At 36.4% G+C, this 27004-nt stretch overlaps 1 protein-coding gene across 3 annotated transcripts in view; it reads left to right on the plus strand.

The window, feature by feature from the left end:
- LOC149578362 (GPI transamidase subunit PIG-U) overlaps positions 1 to 27004 on the plus strand; it is a 118136-nt gene that overhangs the window by 61592 nt on the left and 29540 nt on the right. For all 3 annotated transcript variants that reach the window (XR_016364361.1, XM_089828489.1, XM_089828497.1), the window contains exons 7-8: positions 16578 to 16654; positions 16894 to 17174. Coding sequence is in view for 2 of the 3 variants with exons in the window: in XM_089828489.1 (XP_089684615.1) it covers positions 16578 to 16654; positions 16894 to 17174 (358 nt within the window). In the remaining variant the exon portion in view is untranslated. The remainder of the gene's footprint in view (positions 1 to 16577; positions 16655 to 16893; positions 17175 to 27004) is intronic.

Consider the following 27004-nt stretch of genomic DNA (forward strand, 5'->3'; position numbering starts at 1 on the left):
GGTTGGTGTTCCTTTGGTGGAACTTGACCATGAGGAGTTCAATAGTTCTAGTAATGAGGACTTTGGCTTGGGGGATGACTAGAGGCTGCCCTTCACCGCATTTTGACATGATTTTATACTCATTTTGATATTGATCATGATTCACATCATGCTACTCATTGTAATCATCGTCATGATATTTGAACCTTAAATAGGACTAATATAAATAAAAATCCTATTTGCTGATAATTTGAATTTTGATTTTTGAATATTACTATAGTATTGGGTATGTTACTATGTTGAATGTTCAATGGTTTTGCTGTGTTGCAATTTTTGCTATGTTCAAGTGTTTCAAGAATTAGTTAGGTATGTTTATGTTATATTGAAACATCATTTCATAACTAGCATTTCAAGTTCCATATGCAATACGTATAGTATACAACACCCCGTCCACCTCCTACTCCCTATTTCTCATTGTTGTCCCCATATTGAGGCCCTTTTTTCCGTTTTGGAAAGTTGTCTCAGTGTCCCACCATCCTGACATCCCTTGCACCATTGTTACACTGCATTTTGTGTAGTCAACATTTTGTACAATTTGAAAACCCTATGCCATCAATAGGGTGATAATGACCATGTTTAAATGATTCATGCCTTTGGCATTGATGAAAACAAATACACTGTTGCCGCCACATCATCTTTTTTGCACTTGAACAATCATTTCAATCTCCGTGGCTTAACTACTTTTAAAGAAACCTTACTATTGTAGTGGTGTCACAAGAGAAAAGGTTGCTGCCATCTGTACTTCACTATCATAGAGCAAGATACACAACTTTGCCAAAACCAACAAAACTCAACTTTTAAAACCCATTGCAAACACTTAGATCCCATTACACAACAAATCATATTTTTCAATAAACACATCATTCATTCAAGGTCATGAATGCACCATCGAGCATCAAGTTTTGAAATAAGATTTTGAAATTTCTTTGACTGTACCTCCCCAACGACAAACATCAATGCTCACTTTGAAAACATATCAACACCTCATTACCCTGATGTTTAATATGTGAAATATTAAAACCTTTAATAATAGCTAATCTCTTTTGTATGTCATGGATACATTTCTACAGATGCCATTCCTGTGTTGTAGCCGCTATAGTCGTCTCCACATTAAGGAGGAAGTCACCTTTCTAATGCAGATTTTTAATGCTCATTTTCTTCCCAAGATTGTTTGCTTGTATTTCAACCAAAGCTTCTACCACATTATTTGTAGCATCCTCATTTCTTTTTGTTGCTATCCTCAAAATGTTGCCATTACAATCCCTAGTAACACATCCAATCCCTAAGGGTCTTAGGTTTGCTTTCGAGATCCCGTCAAAAGATTTTATCAAACCATTATCTTGTTTTATCCATCTCACTACTTCCTCACCTTGTCAAGCTAGATTTACTTAATTCTGCCCCTTAACAAACTAGATTTACCCAACTTTGCCCCTTAACAAGCTAGATTTCACAACTTATTATTCATCATTGAAGAATACTAATATATGGATTCATCCAAGTACAAGTAAAAGAAGATAAATTTATTAATGTCCAACAAGAGACCACAAGGGTCTAAGAGACTGAAAAACATACAACCAGGCCACAACCAGTAGTGGGAGCACCAAACGGTGTCTGTAGGCAGAACAAACATGAAAGCAAAAGAACAAAACAAGAAGAGGCTAGATACTCCTTACAAGTGAGAAGTAGTCCAAAATGGAAGGATACAGTCTGGGGCGAGGGTGAGCCTCGAGTCGTCTTAGAGAAACGCTAGAGAAAGGGTGATGTTGTTGAGTGTACCAACCTCATAGATCTAGTGTGTCTTGAAGAAAAGCCAAGCAATCTCTTTGTGTTAAATTGTAGTTCAGTCAGATTGATATTCATAAGTTTCATTAAATGGTAAATCATCATTAGATAAATATTCTTTATATATATTGCATATTATTATATATATAAAATATATATTACACATTATATTATATAAATTAATAATTATATATATGTTATACACATATGGTTAGTTATATTAAAATATACTAACCAATGATGATTAGCTATAGAGACATGTCTCTTCATGAGACATGTCTCCTCCTCATATTTATATGAGATCTAAATCTGCATCTAAAAATTATCAATTACAATGGCAATGAAAATTACATTTGTAGAATTTGATCCATGTTACTTAACATGGTATCAGAGCTAGACTGCAAATGAATAGAATAAAAGAGAAAGGGGATGAACTAAGTCTAACCAAAGTTATGATACAACCATTCACACATTGTCAGAATCAATAGGCAGTCATCAATCATGGAGGAAAATCGATTGTAAGGTAGAAATGATCAACCAATCACTGAAAAGGGCCCGATTAGTTCATTAGTGAATCCATATCTATACAACTCAATCTGCATACTGTGCAATGCAAACAGTTCAGAGGCGTTTAATCCCGTGAAGGACGCATCGCTTCCTGAGATGAATTTGATAACATATTGTTACAACAGTTACCATTGGAGCATAAAATTCTCGCATTTTTTGCAGGTGCATAACATGGAGTTGTGCACCCTTTGCTGTTCAAACATTGGAATGATAGTGAAAGTGATCCTGCTATTCAAGTCCATGATCAGTATCTCCCAGAGGGTAGAAAGCACAAATCTTATCTGGACTACATGAACAATACGAGATTTTTCCCTTGCCCGAGCGGGTACAAAGTGGCCAGTCCTCGCATTGTGGAGGCCATCTACATACAAAAGACAACAAAACATTAAAAATCGGGGCGAGTGAAGATATAGTATTGCGCGGTAGGCATCAACTTACTACACAATCATCAAAGGAAAAACAAAGATAAACATACCGATGGAACAATTCGCACATAACTATTTTATCTTCTATTTATAATTGCAGCCGGGTCATTTGGCTTCCGTTTTGTCAAAGCTGACACAGATCAAGATCCACATTAGGTGCATATTTCTCTGGTAGGAAGTGATTATATGGGAGTCTCATGGATCACAAAGGATTTTGATGTGCCCTCTTTGGTGGAATATGGAACATCTTCAGGAAAATACGCTTCCTTTGCAACGTGAAATAACACATCTTATTCCTATATATTCTACACATCGGGAAGCATTCACTATGTGGTGATTGGTCCACTCCGGGCAAACACAATTTATTACTACCATTGTGGCGGAACAGGGGCTGAATTCAATTTCAAGACTCCACCTCTACAGTTTCCTATCACCTTTGCAATTACGATCCGGGACAAACAGAATGGACAAAATCGACATTAGCCTACATTTAAAAGATGGGAGTATGATGTATTCATTCTGCCAGGGGACCTTTTCTACGCAGATATATACCAGCCCCTTTGGGACTCATTTGGCAATTTGGTTGAACCTCTCGGAAGTAGCAGGTCATGAATGGTCACCCAAGGAAATCACGAGGTCAAATCCATTCCACTCATAATGAGAGATGAAGTCTACAACGTAAATGTTATGGTGACAAGTCAAATGCACAACAAAATAGATCATGGTAAATTGTGGTCAGCGAAGATAACATTTATATAAGGTGTAGTACTTGAAGTATGTGGATCAGTGGTTAGTACTATAGATTAATGGCAGTGAAGAGTGATGTAAAATTTGCGACATATACAATACTACTGTCGATCAACTTTGCCAAAATAAAAGAGGTTGAGAAACTGTGGACCATAGGAGAGAAAGATGAACATAGCAATTAAATATGTAATTCAAACTAACGACCTCAAATCAATAGAGCTTGCCAGACAGTGTAGCAATATCTATTTGAAGGATCATTTTTGAAGCGCTCCAATAGGAGAAAATGCGGAGTGCTAATGAAGTAAACGAAAATGAGCAATGCAAAGAGAGGAATGGGCACAGTCACAATCATGGTGATAACAAAAAACTCGCTAGAAGAATCAGGAGAAGCCGAAGCAAGAGCAGAATAAAGACTCTCATGACTTATCTTACACACCCATTCAAAGTGTAGGGAAAGGGTTTAAAAGTGCTCTTGTAACATCATGTCAAATCTGCCACTACAATCTAAAAGAAGACAAGCAGTGTGAAGAAAGAAAGACCCCTTCTCATGGTGATGATCACGAAAATATGAGCCTTTGTAAAGTAAGAATAAATGCTCTCATCTCCTCTCTTCACACTCCAATGAAAAGTGTTGGCAAAGTGTTGAAAAATGCTGCAATAACGTCAGCTCAAATATACTGCTACATGTGTCTCTTACTACCATTTCCTCCTCCATTTGTTGGGAAGCAATTCATCACTACCCCCAATTTCCATCGCTGAGATCAACGAGCTCATGTTGAATGTTAATGGCAGACATTGTTATGAGACAGAGGATGATCACCATTGCTCAACTTGTGAGGAAGAGATTGAATCAAACCATGGAAAAGAACGAATGGTCCCTTGTACGAATAGATTTTATGGTCACTGCATTGCTAAATTGTTGGAGAATGAGAATTGGTGCCCATTGTGTACATTTATCTCATATGACGCAAATGCCATGAGGGAGAAACTAGAAGATCTTGCCTAAATCAACTATCAAATAGACTAAGATTTAATGTATATGGACCTTAATTAGTCATCTGACGATCATGCTAAATAAAAGTGAGGCTCTTGAAGCGAATACCCTTGATGATTAAGATTATGATTATCTTTCTATATCAAGAGGGAGACTGACATTTCAAACAACTTTAAAAGAGAGGAAGTATATAGAGGATATGATCGAGTCAAACTTCAGAAAAGAAAGCTGGTACATTGCACATTGTGCATGCTAAACCTCATAATAGTAGCTCCAGAGACCTTGATGGTCAAGATGGATAAAGTCAGGCACTTAAATAAAATATCTTTGATGATCATGAACATAAATTTCAAATTTTGGTAAAACTCATTCTTGACTAGCATATTAGAGAAGAAACGATATTAGGAGGAGAATCGGTTAGAGCATATCTATTTGAACAAGCCAGAGAGCAATACTAGAAACAAGAGCATGTGGGAATTCTACTTTGAGGGGAGGTGAATAATTGCCTTAACCAATGTTGCATTCCCCATTGAAGGCATTTTTCTTTATTAAAGAAATTGGTATCAAGGATAAGTATTTATTATCCTTAAGTATATGTTTATCTATTTAAGTATCTCTCTTAGTTGATCTATTTTCCTTTGATTTTTCATTTGTATCTAAAGATGATCTTGTAGGAAAACAAGAATGGTACATACTCAATCTTATGAAGGAGCCCCAAAAGAAGTGATATCTAGAATTAATTAGTCTTTTAATGATCAAGTGAAGAAAAGTGAGAATCATCAAGAAAATATTGATGTTGATAAAGTATCCTTCTATAATAAAGAGGGAGTTTGTCACTTCATCTAAGGCAACATTGGAGCTTAGAAGATTAATAAACTCAGAAGATTAATAATTAGAGGGAGTCTAGAAATAAATGTGGGTAACTACCTCATGGGCCTACCTCGATGTACATCATGACGAAGTAATGACTTATCACCAAAAAATTAGAAAATTGATATCAGATTCAGAGGGAGTTTGACAAGCATCCTTGGAGGAAGAAATTCTTGTGGAAGTAACTAAAGGACCTGACCTCCTAGGATTGATATTCAAAGGGAGAAATTCTGAGATGCAATCCTTTATGGATGATATCCTCTCTATGAGAAGAAGTTCTAAGTAATGCACTCCTGTTTATTGTTGCTTCAGTCTTGGGTCAAGCTATGATATCTTGGTTTAGTAGAAAGCCACTAGTTGTTGCCTTGAGTTCTACTGAAGCTGAGTATGTAGTTGCCTCCATGGGAGCATGTGAAGCATATCGAGACTCCTTATCACTATATAAGAGATATGGTTGGCAGAGATGTTATCAAATTAAGTTATATCAGTAAAAATGAGCAAAATGCTAATATTTTTACCAAGCATCTTGCGAAGTTGAAAATTGTGTACTTCAGAGGTAAACTTGGTATGACATTTTTGTAAATGCATTTGTTAACTAATATATTCATGAATATAAAATTGTGCTTGCAAGCTTGTGTTGTGAAAAGTGACGACTTTTCTTGTGAAAGGTGACAACCTTTCTTGTGTTTTGATCCTATTTAAAGTGACGACTTTATTATAGTTGATCTGTCTTCGAACAGAATTGTTTGAAGTTAGGGTTATCCTTGTTCTTTGGGCCAGATTTTGCCGGACACCATGAAAATCAATTATGGTTCTTCGGTCCGGATCTTGCCGGACACCATAATTTAAAACTATCATAAACCACACTTAAGGTCGGGTTATTCTTGTATTATAGTTGCTTCAATTCCTTTTATAAAAAGGGGGGTTGATAAATTTAACCTCATAGTGAGTTGAAGAAAATTCCATATGTTAAATATGTTAATTTACATATGCGTGTTGATGAATTCATATTGATATGCCATTCTAGGGATATCATAGTGAGATGATATCTCCTTATACTCAAGAACATAGTATGTTCTATATCAATCCTTCCTAACTAAGAGGGAGTGTTAAATTGTAGTTCAGTCAGATTGATATTCATAAGTTTCATTAAATGGTAAATCATCATTAGATAAATATTTTTTATATATATTACATATTATTATATATATAATATATATATTACACATTATTTTATATATATGTTATACATATGGTTAGTTATATTAAAATATACTAACCAATGATGATTAGCTATAGAGACATGTCTCCTCATATTTATATGAGATCCAAATCTGCATTTGAAAATTATCAATTACAATGGCAATGAGAATTATATTTGTAGAATTCGATCCATGTTACTTAACACTTTGTTCCCTAGGCAAGAGACCCTGGAGTGAAGAAGGAGCTAATGAGCTGGTTTGAAGTTTGTCTCGACAGGAACTGAAGCTATAAAGTGTGGTCATGAAGCTGTATATCATTCTGGAGGAAGAGGGCAAGACACCACTAATCAGTGTACCTAAAGAATGAGGAAAGGGACTTGCACTCTCTGAACAAACAATAGAACCTCTCCCTGATCTCATAATAGATGGGGAAACGAAAAATAAAGTGGGTCTCCGTTCCGCTACCTCAAGGGGACAAAGGCAATAAACTCCTTGTTAATATGATGATCAATCTATATACTTAAAAGATAGGAGCCCACTCTAAAAGATCCCAGGAAGATGCAAAGGGCATGATTCCAGCAGTGAGTGAGGTACCAAGTGCACACAATAACCCTGTCCTGGATATCCATGTAGTGCTTAGTGTAGAAACCCATCCTCGGGTGGAGCCCCCTGGAAGGTTACTCCATGTCGTGATAACATACCCATTGATGTGAATTTTGTTCCACTACAACATGCAAAATCAAATACTTATGTTTTAAGGAGAAACAACAAACACTCAATCCTCTCTTGATATAAGATTGTTTCTCATGCCAAGCTTGCAAAGTAAGATCGTGAAATAACTTCAAGGCTCCGTCTTAATCATGGACTTCACTCAATGAAATAATGTGATTTGTTGGTTATCATAGAGGAACTTACACCATTCTTTCAATGTAGATCAACTCTTGCACCTTAAAGATTTTGCTCTACAATGTGCAATGAAAATATAGTTTTGATCTTCAAACCTTTCCACTTCAACCCAAATGTAAACTGGCTTAACTTTTACTCCTAATTATGAATGCAAGGAATCATGCATGACTTGGACTCTTCTAGATGTATTCCAACAACTCCATCCACCTAGTGCACAATTTTTAGGAACTCAAATGATTTTCCAATCAATATGTCCTCTCCAATCCCATTAAATAGATGTAAACTAAAGATTCAACATCAATTGAACTTAAATGCATTTAACCAACGACTTACCACACAAGGCACTTCTACCACCAGGAAGAGGCTATTGGCCCGGATTTGTTTGAATCAAGCAAATAAACATCCACAACAACTTCCATTCAACTAAACTACTTCAACATGAAAAAAAATATACTCCAAGTGAAAGATTGAGGAAACCATGCAATACTACAAAGCAATATTAAGTAAAATCCACCATGAAGAACCAACAATGAATTATCAATTGCTTTGACAAGCATTATAACAACAACTTCATCAAGTCTCTCCCTTAGCTAGCCTACTCTAATCTCCTAGTTCTCTACTACCTCCAATCTATAAGCTAGTGAATTACAAATGAGAAGGCCTTGGCCTTTTATAGTAGTTCTATTACAACGAAGGGCCAACATGTAATGTCCCATTTTTAGCATTCATAGCATGATGTTGTCGTTAGCCTATTTCACCACGGTCCCGTAGACTAACCAAGACATTAAAGGGGCTTAGAGGCCATTTGGCCTAGATAGTTTCAGTTGTAGGTCTTTTTGAGGGGTTTTGAGGCAACTTTGGGCATACTTACTATTTATAGTAAGTCATCTTGGGCATGGGTGGACATCCAGTGGCAGCGGTATGTCGATGGTGATTGTTTAAAATCGGCAAGAAGACTTGTTTATCATTGATAAGATTTGTTATGCATTGATAAAGCTATTTTATAAAGTTAAATTTAAATATTTAACTTTATTAATGCATAGACTATAGTTTGTGGGAAATATTTAAATTAAAAGAGTCCCCTTTATTTTATAACACATTGGAGACATAAGTTACATAAAAGGGAGTGATGTTTTATCCCACATTGAGAAAACGAAGGATTGAGCCCTTGTGAGAACACTATAAAAGAAATGGAAGAGCTTCTTTTAGGCATGCTTGGAGATATCAAAGAAATTGGAAAATTTTCTGGAGATTATGTCTCAATAGTTTGGAGGACGAAATCCCTTCAAGTTGGAAATCTTGACGCCATTGAAAGATATGGTCTTGAGATTCAACATAGTAGTAGTTTGAAAAAGCAGAACCGAAAAAGCAGGCTGAAAAAGCGGGTACGAAAAAGCAGTCCGAAAAAAGCGAAACCGAAAAAGCAGGCTGAAAAAACAGGTCCGAAAAAGCAGTCCGAAAAAAGCGGAACCGAAAAAGCAGGCTGAAAAAGCGGGTACGAAAAAGCAGTCCGAAAAAGCAGAACTGAAAAAGTAGGCCGAAAAAGCAGTTCGAAAAAAAAAGCAAAGCAGAAGGGGCAGCATTGAAGGAAATTATTACAGCCATCTACAACCAGGTTCTTTTGTTAGTATTGCTTTTTAGGGTGTTATAAGTTTTCAGCTGTAAGTGTGCATTATACCAGCATTATCATTTTGTAATCCATGTAAATGCCAAAGTCTTGGCCATATTTCATGAGCATTGTATTTTTTCATTGCAATTAAGAAGATAATAGTCGCTGGTGTCATTTAAGCAATTTAATATCATTATTTATCAGCTAGTTAGTTTGCATACCAACTGTTTGTAAAAATGCCAGTTGGCTGTAGGTGTTCATTTCTCATGCTTAGATCATATATATGCACTGAATATTGTCAAAATTAGTAGCACATTCATGTTAGGTCATTGTGTAGTCCATTGTAGTCTTCTAGCACAAGATTCTCATTGATGCAAATTGAAGAAAAAGTCATTTGAAGCTAGCTGAAATACTATATCAGTCATACGTCCCTTGCATGTGAATTGTTTGATGAAATTCCTTGAGCTTTCATCAGCATTTTTTGAGAGCAGATTTGAGGAGGGTTATTACAGTGGTATCAGAGCTTGCTTGCAAAGTGTTTGACGAAATGTCAAACAACTGAAGTAGAAAGATTTTTGGTGTTTGAAGCAGTTATAACCTGTTGGGGTTATTACACAACATTGATTCAAGATCAAGGGTCAAGACTTATTCCCGCAAAGCCTTATTAGGGTTGCCAATTCTACAACCAATTACATAAAGACACCAATTCATGGGCCAATAAGAAAATTACAAAGATTTTTCCAACCAATGAGAAAATAGGACGCTAGGTGATGGAGCCCAAGATTCTAGGCCTATATTTGTGAAATAATGTTAGAAAATTGATAATATTCTATCAGATTGGAAGTGTTTTGAAGGTCTAAATATATATGCTACAACAACAACAGATGCTAACAAGAATAGTTGGGGAACATGTCGTCCTAGAATGGAGCTTTCTCCTCTTTCAAGATATGATACATGTCTTAGAGATATTTACTAAGTTACCGATTTGGATGTGGATTTCGAAGCGGATTCTGGAAGTGGATACAGGATGTGGGGATTTTTTTTTGGATGCGGATGCAGGAGGAAATGTGTGTATATATATATATAAAAAAAAAAAAAAAAAAAAAAAAAAAAAAAAAAAAAAAAAAAAAAAAAAAAAATTATATATATATATATATATGCAAAGAAATACAAGAAATATCAAATATACTAATATGTTGACAAAGAAATGGCAGGTATTTGAGATTAGAGTTTTTATGAAGTGTTTCAAGATCACTGATATAATGAAATTGCCTTTTCAATAAATAAGTCATTGATTGAAATAAAGGAATAATAATAAGATGATGACTAAACATATCCATCGATTATGAAGAATATCTCAAGCTTGGGCATAAGATACAAACTCATATACGCATGAGGATATTCAATTCATTGTCATATTCATTGGAAAATCACGACATAAAATCACAAATATCTGTTGGAAATGTTACAGAGTTCATAAATCCAGCTGAAGAGAAGATAAGGTCCTTTCCAAAATTATTGTTGGCAATATTCCTTTTGATTGGTATGAGGACAAACAACATCACCAAGCAGCCTAGAAAAGGACCAGCTCGATTCTTTCCTTTCTTGAAGCATTGATGTCCAAAAGATAGAGCCTGTACTGCTTTGGGAGGAGAACCAATACACACATTTGAGGATAGGAGCATACACAAACAATTGTGCCCAAACATGGAATTTTGAACCTTATTGGCGTGCACAAAACAAGATATTGAATCGATTCCAGATTAAATTAGGGCTTCCATATTTCACAAAACCACTAATCATTATTTGATAACCTATATCTAACAATAATTCTTTTTTTTTTGCAGGCATGAATAAACGTGCTGGTGGCGGTATTAAGGACATACACAAGCATCTACGTGTTATGTTGTATGACAATTGAAAGCAACAACATCTTTGTATTGCCACAATGAAGTTAATTGTGTGTTGGCATCACCGAATATTTGGTATACAAGATGAATAGATTTTGCATATATAATTCAATCATGAGAAGATGAGTGATTCAGACAATATGTGCAGGCATGAGCACCCTCGAAAGCATGTCTATGAGGAAAAGGCAAATTTGGGAGGATGTTTTATTAACATTGACAAGATGCCCTTGTTCGACTTATATAATCCAATTCACAACTGGTTCTTATAATAAGTTTATATTTTGAATAAATATTCAAAATGTTTGAAAGGAGTTAATGATTAGTTTTTAGCTATGAAAGGGCGTGATGTTTTGAAGAGGCACCCCACATCCTATGCAAAATTATGAATAGGGGATTTTTACATACAATTCATATTCATATTTAAAATTTTACATATCTTATGCACTTTGATATATTATATTCTTTCATTGGTAAAGGAATGAGGGATTGAACAAAGCTTGTGGATTTGAATTGTTGGGTAAATTTTATGCGGTCCGGATAAATTTGCAGTAGATGGATCATCCGTAAGGAGTGTCTCTATGTGCAATTTTTATTTCTGGCACAATTTGTAAGTGTATTTATTTTATTTTATCTGCATGAAGCTTTAGAGTTAAATTATTATATAGTTTTGTCCTTTATAATTATTATTTTAACCCTAATCCGATCCTTGCCCTGGCTAATGTGCACCCCTGCATAGGCCCGTTAAAATAGTAGGGCCGAAGGAACCTGACAACCAAAGTGGTAGTAAATAATTTATATGATAGATAAGTGGACAGGATCAATTATAGCATTTTAGAATTGAACATCATAGATAGTGAGAAATATTTTATTGTTTCTGAATCTATGTCTAGTTTGTCTTTGAACCACAAGAGTTAAAATTACATTCCAGACTATTTTAAAATTGTGTTCATATATTTACTAAATTGTTTATAATTAATGTGCATAGAATTTTATAAAATTGTATGTTTTAAACTTATAATACTGACTCTATCGCCCTTCGGCACTGGTCTTTATATTTTCCATAATTCATAATCCATACGCTGGCAATTATTTCATATCTTTCCTTTGAAGAGTTAATGTATTCATTTGTTGCATTAATCTATACTTATTCTCATTTTGAAAACATTCATATATTCATTTATTATTCTCAATTCACAACTAACAAATTTGAAGTTTTCTATAATCCTTTCCATTTAGGAAACTTTCAATACATTCGCATTCTAATCAATCTGTTATAAGTGTCTTGGATCTAAGTGTTTTGTCCAAGATTAGGTGCACCAGCCTTGGCCTTGCAGAGCCAGAAGCGCAAGGGATTTGGATCGCATCGATTAGTCCCATCAAGTTGGCCATTACTAGTTGGATATCCTAGCATCAAGGGGCAAGCCTCGTAGGATTCCAATCTGTGGTTTTGGGAACCAACACTAGGCATGTTGTGATTGACTATGCTTGAAATTGAAATTTTCCAATCGAAGGAGACAAACAATTACCACCTCATCATCCTTATCAGGTCTTGGAGTCTTGGCTGGTAGAAGGTGTTTGTTAAAATTGCAAATATTTCTTGCTCAATTGTTAGAAAGTATCTCTCAACTTTTTGAGATTTTATCCATCCTTGAATTTACTCATGGAATTGACTTGAATCACTTGCAACTTTGTGAACCTTATCTTTCTTGATCCTCCTTGAATATGTCCTCATGTAGCTAGATCCTTTGTGCTTTTATGAAATTGCTCTTCATTTCAATTTGAATTTTTGGGTTGATAGCTTGAATGTGAATCTTCTTCTCACTTGAGTCCTCAAGCTTGAACCATTTTGTAGCTTCTACTTGGTTCTCCTCTTAAAATTTCAAGCTCAACCTTGACACCATCTCAATCTTTTGTCTTGTAGAAGAAAAAATAAATCTTCATTAAGTTCACGAAATAAATCCGAAAATAAATTCATATTAATAATGAACAAAATGGATTTCTTTTATTCAAGACTAAGCCTTTCTATCTTCTTGAAATGATCAATTTCTTGGGTTTTTCTAGAGGCTTGGAAGAAAAAGTTCTTAGGTGGAAATCCTAAGGCAAGGGGATTTCCACGGCCAGAATCCTGTGGTCGGAGGATTTCCCCCAAGCATGATAAAACATTCATCCCAATTCTAGTCACTTATCGTTAAAATTCTTTTCTCTCACAACTCTCCATTTTGCCCATTCGATTTGTCTTTCATTTTACACAAGGAAAATAAGACTAAAGGGAAAGGGGAAATTCCAAGTCAGGAGGCTTATTCTGGTGGGAGTCCTCTAGAGAGAGGATTTCCACGGGGGAATCCTCTGGTCAGAGGATTTCCAACAAGTATGATTTTCCCTTTTTCCAAAATTATTTCGAACATTTCTCTCGTTATTATTAAATCTCTCCCTAAGTGACATCCCTCATCTTCAACTCTTGTTTAGAATTATAAAATGGAGTGGAATTATCAATGATGGAGGATTCCATTGGTGGAAATCTTGAGCTCAAAGGGTTTCCATGTTTGGAATTTCTTGGCCAAAGGATTTCCACCAAATCTACTTAGTGCTTAATTTCCTTCCATCCTTCCAGAACTTCATTGTTTCTCATCAATTCCGCGTGAACTCACCTTCCTTTACCCAAACACGTGCTTGGAATCATTCTCGAGACAAAGAAAAAAGGGGGGAATGTTGGTTCGAGAGGATTAAGGTAGTAGGAATCCTCTGGAGAGAGGATTTGTGTAGTGGGAATCCTTTGGCCAGAGGATTTCCACTAAACATGATTTAGCCCTTCTCTGCCTTAAAACTTTCCAAACCTTCATTGTTGTCAATCAATTTCATCTCAACTTAAAAAAAGCCTTGTAGATTGTTCTAATTGCTAGTTTGTAGAAAATATTCGAGAAAACTAGTATACCTCTTGAGCTTGGTTTTGTTTTGGTTAAGATTTATGAAATGTTGTTATCAATGAAATGCGACATTGAATGGTTGATGAATTTCAACTGTCAAATCCATATTTTTCAAACATTATGGTCCTAGTCAGCCAAATCCACGATGAACCACAACTCGTGTGTGTTAGATTCAGGAGAGCCTCTAAACCTCCTCACTATTCCAGTTTTAAAACGTCTCTTCACCACCCTTCTGGTTCGACCTCCATTGCTGACTTCCTACCCCCATCTACAGAACATGGATGCAATGTCCATGTTTGTGTGAAACCTATATTCAGCTATCATGTACTTTATCCTCAGTAGGATGTGAACCTTAATCAGGAAGAAAGGACCGGCTGTAGTGAAGATAATCTTCAACCTCTCTATAAAAACCTTGCCCCAAATAGTCATTTGTTGTTTGAAGGCCTTCATGTAGAAGTTGGCTTCCATCTTGACACTTGTCAAATAACTTTCTTCACCTCTACTTCAAATGCAAAAAATGCCACCCAAAGTTCTTTTGAAAGGTTGCTATGGGCATATGAATCATTTATTGTAAATACAAAGTCCACAAAATCTTTTTGACATTCATTCCATCATAAATGCGCATGAAGTGACTCACTTTCTTCTGCCTTTAAAATGTTTGATGGGACTTTCATCCTTTTTCCTGCATCACCCTTGCTTGCATGTAAAAACTCGCATACTGGCTACCCTAACATGCCCACCTACATATATGACCACATCTATAGCGGTCTTGTGACTGCTAGCTTGGACAAAGACAAACACATTTCCTTCTCTATACACATGGGAAATTTTAAAAGTTTGAATATATATATAATAGACATCATTTTGAACCATCAAATTACCTTTAATCATAGCATTTATGATTATTTTGTTGGATTTAACTAGTGACAATAGGCATGATTGATCCACATAGTTGTGATGACTAAGTTGTAGCATTACAAGGACTCAAACATTAAGTAAGCATCGTAGTGTTGTCATTGGTTGCCAATCAGTTAACAAGAGACTAAAGTTTTGCAAAGCAGTTCAAACATCGGTAGACTAGCATACCGATCATGACAAGCGAATAGATGCAAACAAGCCTACGACAGGCGTAGAAGTTAGATGGTCACAAGTGACTCACCACTGATGTCACAAGACTACTAGAGAGTTTGATAGCGATGAGACATGCACACAAAGAGAAGTGATAGAAGTGGCAGATGAAGGCAAGGACACATGTCTAGTTCTACACTTGTAGATGGATAGACATGCCTACTTGAAAAGGCACGTATGTATAGGTAGTCACAGGTATTTTAAGACTTTGCTCATTTATGTATTTCAAATTTTGTATAGATGATTTGAGCGGGATAATTTTAGGGTTTCTACACCCAGATTAGAGGAGCGGATTTAAGGACTCTCAAACTTCATTTTGAAGATGTTATTACGATCAAAAGATCTATGGGAGACAGATGAGAACAAAAATAATAGTGAGACAACAACAAACTAGTGCTTAAATAGTGAACAAAGATCGTTTGCTGCAAAAAGCCAGAATAGAGGAAGGAGATCAGATTATCTTTGTGCGTTATCACAACAGATCTACAAGGCAAGGTGTGCCACATTCTTGGATCTAATCTTTAGTTTGCTTTATTGCCATTGCAACTATTGTAAGCCTCTAACAAGGCTTGCTTGTAATAAGGCTTTGAAATCCTCTAACAAGGTATCTCTCCGAAAGGGATCAAAATCCTCTAATGAGGTAGCCTTAACTGACTGTTGTAGTCCTAACAGATTATGTTCATTCCTAACAGGATGAGTTTGTAGAAGCAAAAAATTTAAGTCTTTAACAGGGCACCTTTTTACTTGCAAGGAAAGTTTAGTGGGTATATTACTCCCGCGTGGTTTTCACCCTCATACTTGGGGTTTCCACGTAAAAATATTTATGTCACTCATGTATGCTTTTCTGTGTGATCTTTTATGGGTTTACTGCATTACATTCACGATTGTTTTATTTATAAAAAAACTACTATCAAGGATGTGAACAAGGTTGCTGTTATAACCAGTAGAATAAGTCGTATTGATTCACCCCCCATCTCTGTATCAGTTGGGACCAACATATTTGTTAGTTGCCCTCCAAGTGCAATTTATTTACATTGAGTTTTGTTGCTAAGTGGACAGCCAAAATGGCAGTTTGTGCTTCTGCTTCATAGTTTGTTCCGTCTGCCAAATTTTTGGTTTCTGCTGCCAGAATGCTCTCCCCATCTTCTCTTACAATACATCCCATACCCGATGAACCCAGTTTGCTTTGTGAAACACCATCAAAATTTACTTTTGTCCACCCTTCTGCAGGTTTCTCCCAGCCACTCCTGCTGTAGGATTTGGTAAAGGCTGAACCCTTGGCAGCCCATTATCAGGCCATATTAATGTCAATGTTATATATCCTCCTGCCTAAGACATTTTTTTTATTGTATTCAAGCAAGTGCACAATGATTAATTATTGATCAACAGATGTAAACTGTAAGGTGATTAAGATGGCATAGTATTGTTGTTCTTACTTTTATTAAATTTATAACACGTTCTCATATTTATTCAGGTAATGCTCCATTGACAGCTTTTGGATGGGCAATGTCAACTCACTTGGCACTTTATCCTGGATTGCTGTTCATTCCGGTATCAATTTCTATGAAAATTTTATTCTTTTGTTGGTAGAAGTGCAAGAATAATGTTTCCATGTGAGATAAAAGACAAACAATAACAATTTTCTTCTGGTGGATTGGTGCACCGACTCATTAATTTGTATCATTTTTCAGTTCCAAGGCAAAATATCAAAAAAACATTGGCTTTCATAAGCGTAACATTTTTGGATGTTTGCATACCTAGTCTTCATATACATGTGTAATATGCATCAGGTTATATACCTTTTGGGCTATGGTCCAGATACTCCTCCAAGAAAGTTATTCAGAGATATCAAACAATCAGTTGAATCTACCGTGGATGGTGCAGCTAACTCAAGGCTAATCCCTGGAAAGGGCAAGTCTGAAAACATTCAAGCTGGATTCTGTCAATATAATTTCTCATGGAAACCTGTAATACACTTCATTTTGTGGTCCTCTTTATGGTGGATTTACATTCTGGGACTCTGTGGCATTTCCCTTAGACAGTACGGTGGCTTGAAAGAAATGTTTAAAGAGTAAGTCTTACCTTACTTTAAAGTTCATTTACTTTTTGAGGGATATGTAAACCATTGTAGGAAATTATTTCAAATCTTTTTTTTGTTCTAAATTTATGATGAATGCATAAACCATTAAATTACTTTGACCTTTGTAAAATACAATTTTTTTTCTAGCCTCTACATTCTTTGCTAGATGACTATTGATAAGTAGGAGATGATTTCCACAGCTAGTCAAATTGTGATGTGAATATCAGGATTTAACTGTGTGATTTTTGAGTCAAACTCGATGACCCATGTTTCATGAGTAGTGATTCAACATGAATCCATCTCTCATGAGAATAAATGGAACACTTAGCACTCATTGGGTCTAGGTGATGCTCACAGGGGTGAAGCACCGGGACTTCCCGGGAGGTCACCCATCCCAGTACTACTCCAGCCTGAGCGCGCTTAACTACGGAGTTTCCTCCACAGTTAAACCCAAAGCTTGCAACGCCATTTGCAAAACCTTCACCAAGTGTTGTGCCTTATGAACCATTCATTAGAAAGCCCCTTAAGCTCATCAATTGATAAGTAGGAGATGATTTCCACAGCTAGTCAAATTGTGATGTGAATATCAGGATTTAACTGTGTGATTTTTGAGTCAAACTCGATGACCCATGTTTCATGAGTAGTGATTCAACATGAATCCATCTCTCATGAGAATAAATGGAACACTTAGCACTCATTGGATCTAGGTGATGCTCACAGGGGTGAAGCACCGGGACTTCCCGGGAGGTCACCCATCCCAGTACAATAGATGACTATTGTTTGTTCCAAGTCAAATAATTTAAGGTTTGTGGCTCAAGTTTACATATCTACTGGATAAGAGGTACATGTCTGCATGTGTGTATATTCACATCCATTATGCATGTGTTGGTGTCATAAGTAGGGGAAACAATTACTTTAGAGATGTTTCTCCATAGTTTAATGCCATAAAGCAAGAGCAGACAATGGACTCTCATTAATTACTGTTAAATCTCCTGACATTATGATTATTAATTTGGGTATCAATGATTATTAATTACTGTGAATATTACGTTATCGGGAGTTATATTAATGACAATCATTTGCAAGTATATCAATGAGCATACCATGAAACAGGTTAGAGTTGAGAATGACAAGATTTCAAAGTGTGGTTCCATGAAGTCAAGATCATGGAATATTTCACATTAAAAGATGACTTCTAAAATTTTGGATGTTGAAATTACAAAAGAAAGATTTGTTATCAAGATCTCGAGCTCAAATCTGGAAGTTTTGATTAAAGCACAAAAAGGTTTGGAAGAGACCCCAAAACCCTGTACAATAAGGTCAGTAAAGATATTCAAGGAAAGCTCCCTCAACCTGGAATAGACATTGTATGAGAGGAACTACATGCAAACACAAAATAAAGAAAGGATCCTCGATCTCAACCCAAACAAAAACCATCCATCGTTAAGATTTTCCCTTTGTGCCCCTTCTTATGGGAATGATGGCTCATATCAAAAGAAGGCGAAAACGCCTTGGGGGTTTTCCAACCTTCTTCCACCTTAGCAGCCACATCGTGCCAAGCCATTGAGTCCAATACACAATTCCCAATGCCCATAGGGATGACAGCACATTGTGCAGAACCTGTAGAAAGAGAGCCAGGGTCAGACACGGCAGCATCGGCCAAAAGCTCAAATCTGAAAGTTGTACATAACTTGTTTGGAAGTGAATATTAATTATGTTATTGAGAGTTGTATAAATGACAATCATTTGCAAGTATCTAGATGAGCATACAGTGAAACAGGTTAGAGTTGAGAATGACAAGATTTCAAGGTGTGGTTCCATGAAGTCAAGATCATTGAATTTTTCACATTAAAAGATTAAAATTTGGGATGTTCAAATTACTCAAGAAAGATGTGTTATCAACATCTTGAGGTCAAGTCTGAGAGTTATTCAGGGCTCATTTCAGTGTAGTCTATTACCTGACATAAGTGTTCTTTATCTTGAAGAACTTTCAAACATGTCATCTTTAAGATTAAAGTACATCCAGTAAAGGCATGCCAAACATAAAGTGTGCAATATTTGAAAAGGGTAAGAAGAATGTAGGTAATTTTTATTTGATCCCGATAAAGGAAATGTTAGACTTGCAACCTAGGTTGCATGGGTATGCGCACCCACACCCCTGGGATACGTACCCACATACCGGGTACACGTAGCCCAAGTACCAGGTAATTCAGTGGAGAGCATTTCTGATTTTAGTTTTGGGTTTTTGTTTGTGTCTCAGCTTTTTTTTTATTGAGCTTAATTAAACGTAATCAGTTTGAAACTTTGATAAAATACTGATTAACAGTACACTTTATTGCTGTTCAAGTTGGATGTTTATCATTTCCAATATGTCATTGTCATATAATTAATAATCTTCTTGTTCATGTTTAAAGTCTGCCTTCTCTGTTATGCATTTAAATATTTATCATAGATTATTATTACAAACATATTGCAAATCTAAAACTGAAAACAGTACATTACATTTGCAGACTTTCACTGTTTTTGTTTTGGAAAATCATTGTCATGACTCATAATTTCAGATGTTTTATAGATATTAAATTATATAAAAAAATTTAACGTACCTGTATCAGTACCAGTACCCAAGTATCTCTGTCCCCATGCAACCTTGCTTGCAATTTTATTGGTGAAGGTGAAAATGTAGTCTAAGTGAGTGAGCTTTTTATGTGGCACAGAGTTTTGACATTAATGGACCAACAACGTATACCAACATCTAAGATATTCAACTTTCTGACTGCACATATCAGGTTTCTTGATTTACCTATTGAATATATATGAAAATATATATATATATATATATCAGCCAGTTTTATCAAACTTTTCATTAATGAATCATAAACCTGTATTTATTTGTGAAATTTGAAATTTTTGATGGTTTGCTTTTCACCCAACAAAATTCAAATACTCTTACTCTACGACATTTTTTCCTAAGAGAATTTTGTTACAAAATCATCGTTTGAAAAGTCCATAATTAATGCTCTATTTGAGGGTTCTCTAATCTTCTTTCATGTCCTCCATGGACCCAACTAAATTGGTCTGTTTCAAATCCATATTGTTGTCCTGAATCTGCACTTGTGAGTGGATTGTAGTTTCCTCGCACCATGTGCTCTAGCCTCTAACCTCTCCAAATTTTAGAATTAATCAATGAACCTACCACCAAAAACAGATCTCAAAATTTCCTGCAGCAGCATTCCCTACAATCCCTTATGATTCCACATGTCTTGAGATCATTAAGTCAATGTAATCAGCTTGGTTAGTCAGATCACATTCTCAAACTTATCCTTGTTCTACTCACTCTAAAGTTTAAGACAAGTCATCTAAACAAGAAGCTAAATGAAAGAGAGTAGCATAGTTCAGATTGTTGGTACAGAGAAACGACAGTTGTGGACTAAGTGATCTAGGCACTTGGGGTATCGAAGTTAGACTGGAACACAGCACGGGTAATAGGTTTCATAATAGTTGAACTTGCCCTTGGCAGTGACAGTTGACTGAAATAGTTCTGAACATTAATAGAATTGATATTTCATTAGTCCATAATAGTGCATTAAAGTGACAGTTGTGGACTAAGTGATCTAGGCACTCGAGGTATTGAAGCTAGACAAAACATAGCATGGGTGATAGGTTTGGTAAGAGTTGAACTCCCCCTTGGCAGTGGCAGTTGACTGAAACAGCTTTTACCATTAATAGGCATGATATTTCGGAAGTCTATAATTGTGCACGAAAGTGCTTTGGGTCATAACTTTATAGAGATATTTGAGATTAATGTTTTAGATTATTGTTGACACAAAAGTCTGCACCCTTGCCCGATGTGTTATCCCCAAGCGACCTTGTGTAAGATGGAAACAACCTCCAAGTGTGGGACTTGCACTTTGAGGCTGAATCTCTCGAGAAGGCCGGCTTCCTTACAATCAGGGTGCACCTACACTACCACTTGAGAGGAAAAGGGAGAAGGAATGCATGAAATAAATTGCTGAAAGGGAAAGGGGGCGATGCACCGGATTGAATTTGGTTACTACCTCTGCCTATTAATACACATAATGCCAATAAAACATCCAAACACACACATTTCCTAACCTTGTGCCATCCCAAATGCATACATGAAGGGTATAACTCAACAAATGTTGCATGGAAAACTATTCATGAGACAACAACTACCAGCCAGGTAACACAACATGTAAGATAAGAATAGAAACAAGAATCACCCAACACAAGGCAGAAATCTGCACAAGATCGCTGAATGTAGAAAGAGGTAAAACAAGAGATGTCATTAATGCATGGTAAAACAAGAAATTACAGTTGCAGAGCATAAGCAGCTGCAAGAGAACCAGAAAAGAACCAACAAAAGATATTTACAATTGCCTTTTTAAGAGTTCAGGCATAACTCGAATTTAACTTGAAGTTCAAACCCCAACCAAGGTGGAGTTGAGTTGTAGAGAAGAGCAATAACTGAATATTAGAATGAAATCTAATCATGAAGTGCAACCTTGCTGTTGGAAGTGACACGAAGGGCAAAAACAATGCATCCAGCCGTAAGAGATCAAATCCCCAAAGATCTGATCATAACATGCAATAAAGAGGCATGGAGTGCAATGACGTCGTGCAAACAAAGCTCAAGGTGTTGTTCTGCATTAAAGATATGGTCCTTGTAATGTGTCATGGCCACAACAAATCAATTCGTGTTGCTGTCAAAGAATGTGGGATGGGATAACACATGGGGTTAACCCACTGCGTAAAATATAGAGTTAACCTATGTGGAAGAAGATCTGATTTGCCCCAAAAAATGGTGGACCGTCGATGTAGATCTTCCATTTGAAATGGACGGCCTAGATGTTGCAAAAATCTCCCCAACGAAAGATTAAAACACAACCGCTGATCAAGATAAGCTTTATTTCAAACAGGCGACTGAGATGCAACAAAGAGATCCTCAAGATGAGATCAAATCCAATGGTTGTCGCATCTTCGCAAAGAGGCAAGAATAGTAATGCGAAAATGCGAGAGCCGTCGGATTCAAAGCAACTCAACAAAAGAAGAAATCGGGTTAACACGAAATGTTAACCTTGCGATTTAGCATGTTAACCCTCAGTAAAGAAAACAACCCATCGCAGATCTCTTAGATTGGTTATCAATGATAGGCTTTGTTGGTTCCTAAAACCGCAAATTGGAATCCTATGAGCCTTGCCTACTTGATGTTGGGATATCCAACCGGTTAAGGCCAACTTGACGGGATTGATCAATGCAATCCAAATCCCTTGTGCTTTTGGCTTTGTAAAACCAAGGCGGGTGTACCTGATCCTAGACAAAACATTTAGATCCAAGATGCTTATAACAGATTGATTAGAACGTGAATGTATTAAAAGTTTTTCTAACGGCAAGAATTATAGAAAATCTTTAAACTTGAAAATTATGAATTAATAAATAAATGTGATAATGTTTTAAATAAAGAGTGAACACAACAAATGAATATCTTAATTCCTCAATGGAAAGAAATGAGTGCCAACATATGGATTACGAATTATGAAAAATATAAAGACTAGTGCCGAAGGCAATAGAGTCTATTATAAGTTTAAAACGTACAACTTTATAAAACATTAATTTTAAACAATTTAATAATCAAGATGTGATAGATCAAATATATGGATGCAATTTTAAAACAATTTGGAATGTATTTTAACTCTTGTTCAGAGACAAACCAAATATAGATTAGGAAACAATTAAATTTTTTTCAATATCTATGATGTTCGATTTTAAAATACTATAATTGATCTTGTCCACTTATCTATTATATAAATTATTTATAAAGTTAAAATAATAATTTTAAATGATGAAACTATATAATATCTTAACTCTAAAACTTCATGCAAATAAAATATATATTTCTTATTGATCATGTCGGAAATAAAATTGCATTGGAGACACTCCTTATGAATGATCCATCTAATGGAGTTTGACTCCAGAATTGCATAAATATATTTACTCAATAATCCAAATTCACGAGCTTAGTTCACAACATCATTTCTTTACCAATGAAGGAATAAAATATATCATAGAGCATATGTATAACTTGGTTATGTAAAAATTTGTAGGTATATGAATTGTATTTTTGCCGATTATGGCTTATATATTTATATAGGATGAAAGAATACATCCTATCCATTGCACCTCTTCTTAACAAATAACTGATCGGCTAATCCATTTGCAAATCGTAAATTTTACATGAAGGGAATTAATTATCAAATATAGCTATTCTATTTCACCTAAAGGCTGATACCTAAGTGATTTATTTATAAAATATCTTCAATGGCACGGGATAATTCTAACGCATGAGGATAGCGAGTTGTTTGATCTTTGGAGAAATAAGAGATCTTCAAACCCGTATAATCTAAATACTTTCAGAGTGTTTGAATACGCTTCACTTGTCAACCCCTGCCGTAGGTAGATGATCCACTTCATGCTTATATTTACTTAGCATAATACAGTCATTGTTCGTGCACAAAGATCCCATGACCATGACATGAGAAGATCACTTTAGGTGCTGGAATGAAAGAAAATTTTCCTTCAGAAGTGACTGCTGTTGGAGACAAATAATTCATACAGAATCGATGCTCCAGGTATTTCCAGGATTCAATAGGCTTCTAAATCCCTCATGAATATATTTGAAGCATTTCTCGTTTGCTAATTTTCGAATCATGCGCTTTTCTCCAGTTGCTTCTTCTTCTGCTTGCAAGGCTGCAACAAATATAAAAGAGCAGTAAGCATTGTTGAAAACAAATGAATTAATTCCTTGCATTATTGGGATGATTCTAGGCTTTGCAATAATAATCGATTGTTTCTGAATAATTCAGAATTTCTGACTCTGCCTATAACATGACAGGTGATACCGAAGGTCCAATGACTGTATCTTTCAGTGGCACCCGCACACTTAAAAACTCTTCCACAATCGGTACTGTGAGTGGGATATGTAATATTATCTCCATCGTGGCACCAATGATGATCAATTGACTCCATTTGGATTTATTGTGAATGTCTCTTTCTTGACTGATATCTTTTACATGCTGCATATAATTACTGTCTGTGCATCATCGATTTATTCCTACTTCAGACCTTGCACTTGGAACTAACATTTGCGTTGCATCTAAAAGGTCTTGAACTTTTGTCTAGGTGTATGATCACCATGGTGCATAACAGAAACAACACAATGTATTCTTCAGATTACCCAAAGTGTCAACAATGGCAGAGCTGCTACGGTTGAGTTGATTCGGTGACACTGGAGGATTTGAAAACATAATTTTCTGGATCTTCATTGGAATTCTTCTCAAAAGAAGTTCCATTTAATACTTCTAAGATTGTAGGCATGTTTCCTCGAGACTGTTGTGCAACATGATTGCTCTTAATTCTAGGTGTCTGAGAATCTTCAGTGGAAGTAGCAGAATATAAGGGAATTCTCCTTCTTACAACAGCATGAATTGCAAATACCAAATCTCCATGAAAAAACATCAACTCTCTGTTATCATCCTGACATTAACCTCTGCACCAAAATCCTATTCAGTATTTTCAGATGACTTGGCTGTTCCAGCAGATGTTTCCATTATGGTGTTCTTTGTTTTGGAATGCCCTGTGCAACCACTTATATACAAAAAAGCATCGATGTCAGACTGCTTCACATAAAAGTCCCAGATTTTGAACTTGTTTAGAGCTTCATTTCTTTTTGGTTGACTCATTTGATTCCGCCTTTGCTCACTCTTCATAAAACAATTGGAGACTAAAATTGAGGTTTCATTAGGCTGAATGGGGGCAAAAATGGCCAACATTCGTGGTGACTCAAAGGGGATGCTTGCCTATTAAGCATAGATCAATGGCCTTAAGTAGTCCATTGGGCATGGAGTCACCAAAGAGAAATGACGCATTATCCCACATGCAACTTCACAAAATCTGCAACCAGCAAAAAAAACAAAAAAGCTCCAGGGAGCTGTGCGTGTGCACTTCTTGGAAAGTTGGAAACTCCTACTCTACTATATACAAGTATTTACAAACAAAATAATCAAACAAAGCCATTGATTGGCTTGTTGAAATAGTTGCTCTTCCTCACGAGTTGGTTTTTTGTTCCATGCATGTGGGTAGTCAAATGGATCAGCAAGTATGATAAGCATACTGCTGCATATAACTCCTTCCCAATGCTGAAGATGATGAAGCTTTTCAGCATTGGGGCATTGTCTTCTTGAGCAAAACATGCTTGCTCTTCCCTATAGAACTCTCCCTCATGCTCAAGAGTAAGCATGACCGGGGGCAACATGCTGATTTGTTGCAGAGCTAGATGCTTGATGGGGCTTTCTCTTGATGGTACTTGATCTGAGCGATTAGCCTTGACCACATTGTTTTGCTATGCAACCTTGGTATCCTGTTCGTTTGGAAGCGGCTTGGCTTTAGCTTGTGAAGATAAAATCTCCACCTCTTCTTCATGCTGCTCATGAACCACCTCCTTGGGAGCTATTGGTATGGCGTGAATCTCCACTTGTTGCTGCTGCAACTCATAATTATCTGATGAAGGGGCAGATTGCTTGATGTCCATGGATGAGCAAAACATCTCTAGGTCATCCCAAAAATTGTCTTCGTCAGAATCCTCTTGCTCTGCTGCAATAATGCATAGGTTGCGGGCAACCTCATGCATATTAGCATATTCCTCCTCAAGAATAGAGCTATCCTTGTGGCTCTCTTTTTCATCCTCCATATCATGGAGGACTATCTGTTGCAACAAATGGTCTTCTTCTTCCTTAGCTTGTAGCAGATCCTCATTTTCTGGTAAAGGCTCAAAAGCCATGATTTGTTCCTCAAGAGAAGGAACAACCTTGTTGTCTTCTTCTTCTTCCTCAACAAAGAAGGGAAGCTCTTCAAATAAGAGGATTGAATCCTTTTCCTTTTTCTCAACTGCTACCTCTTTGTCCTCACCAGGCTGTAACCGGTCCACCCTCAAAGACTGAAATGGTAATAGGTATGGTAGGCTCATGGTGCCATCTTTTTTGGATGGGGAGTGGAGAAGTTACAACAATAGGCTCTTGTAATGGAGGGGGCTTCTTGAAGCTTGAGATGACATACTTTGGAGAAGGGGCTGCCTCTGCTTCCTTGGTTTGAAAATGAGCTAGTTTGAGCCTCATTTCCTCCTCTTTTGCTGCAGCAAACTTGCGTTGCAAGCTTCTCCTCGAGATGTCTCTATTTCTCCCTCTCCTCTTCTTGTTGTTGGAGGTAGGCCTGGTATGCCATCTCCTGCTGTCTCTCTATCTCTTGCTGCCTCTCAATCTCATCAAGCCGCTTATCCCAGGCCAACAACTACTCATTTTGCTCATGAGACTTCTAGTCAATCTTCTCTTGGAAGTCCAACATCATATCTTCAAGCTTTTTATATGGGGATGTTGGGACTGGTGGAGCAGGGGTAGGAGGATAGTAGTAATTCTAAGCATATTGGCTATAATCAGCTTGAGGCTGAGATTGAAAATGACAATGTGAGGGCTAAGGAACAACATTGTCATGATATGGGTGGGGATAGTAGTTGTTTCTATGAAACGGGTCCATGGTTAGAACTTCATAAAAGCTGAAATTTCATAGAAAGCTTTGGAAATCACAAAATATCAAGCATGATCTTTACATACCAGCACTTGGTTTGTTGAAACCGGTACATGTATAGAGTCGCCATGGTGATAGGTGAATGCCTCCGAAGGCTGATTTCACTGAGAGAAACACTCAATTTCTCAATGAATGAAGATTGGATTGGCTTCCAATAGACTTGAGTA

Source organism: Cupressus sempervirens, chromosome 1 (assembly GCF_028749045.1).
Source record: "Cupressus sempervirens isolate cs-2001-9-10 chromosome 1, ASM2874904v1, whole genome shotgun sequence".
Classification (NCBI taxonomy): Eukaryota; Viridiplantae; Streptophyta; class Pinopsida; order Cupressales; family Cupressaceae; genus Cupressus; species Cupressus sempervirens.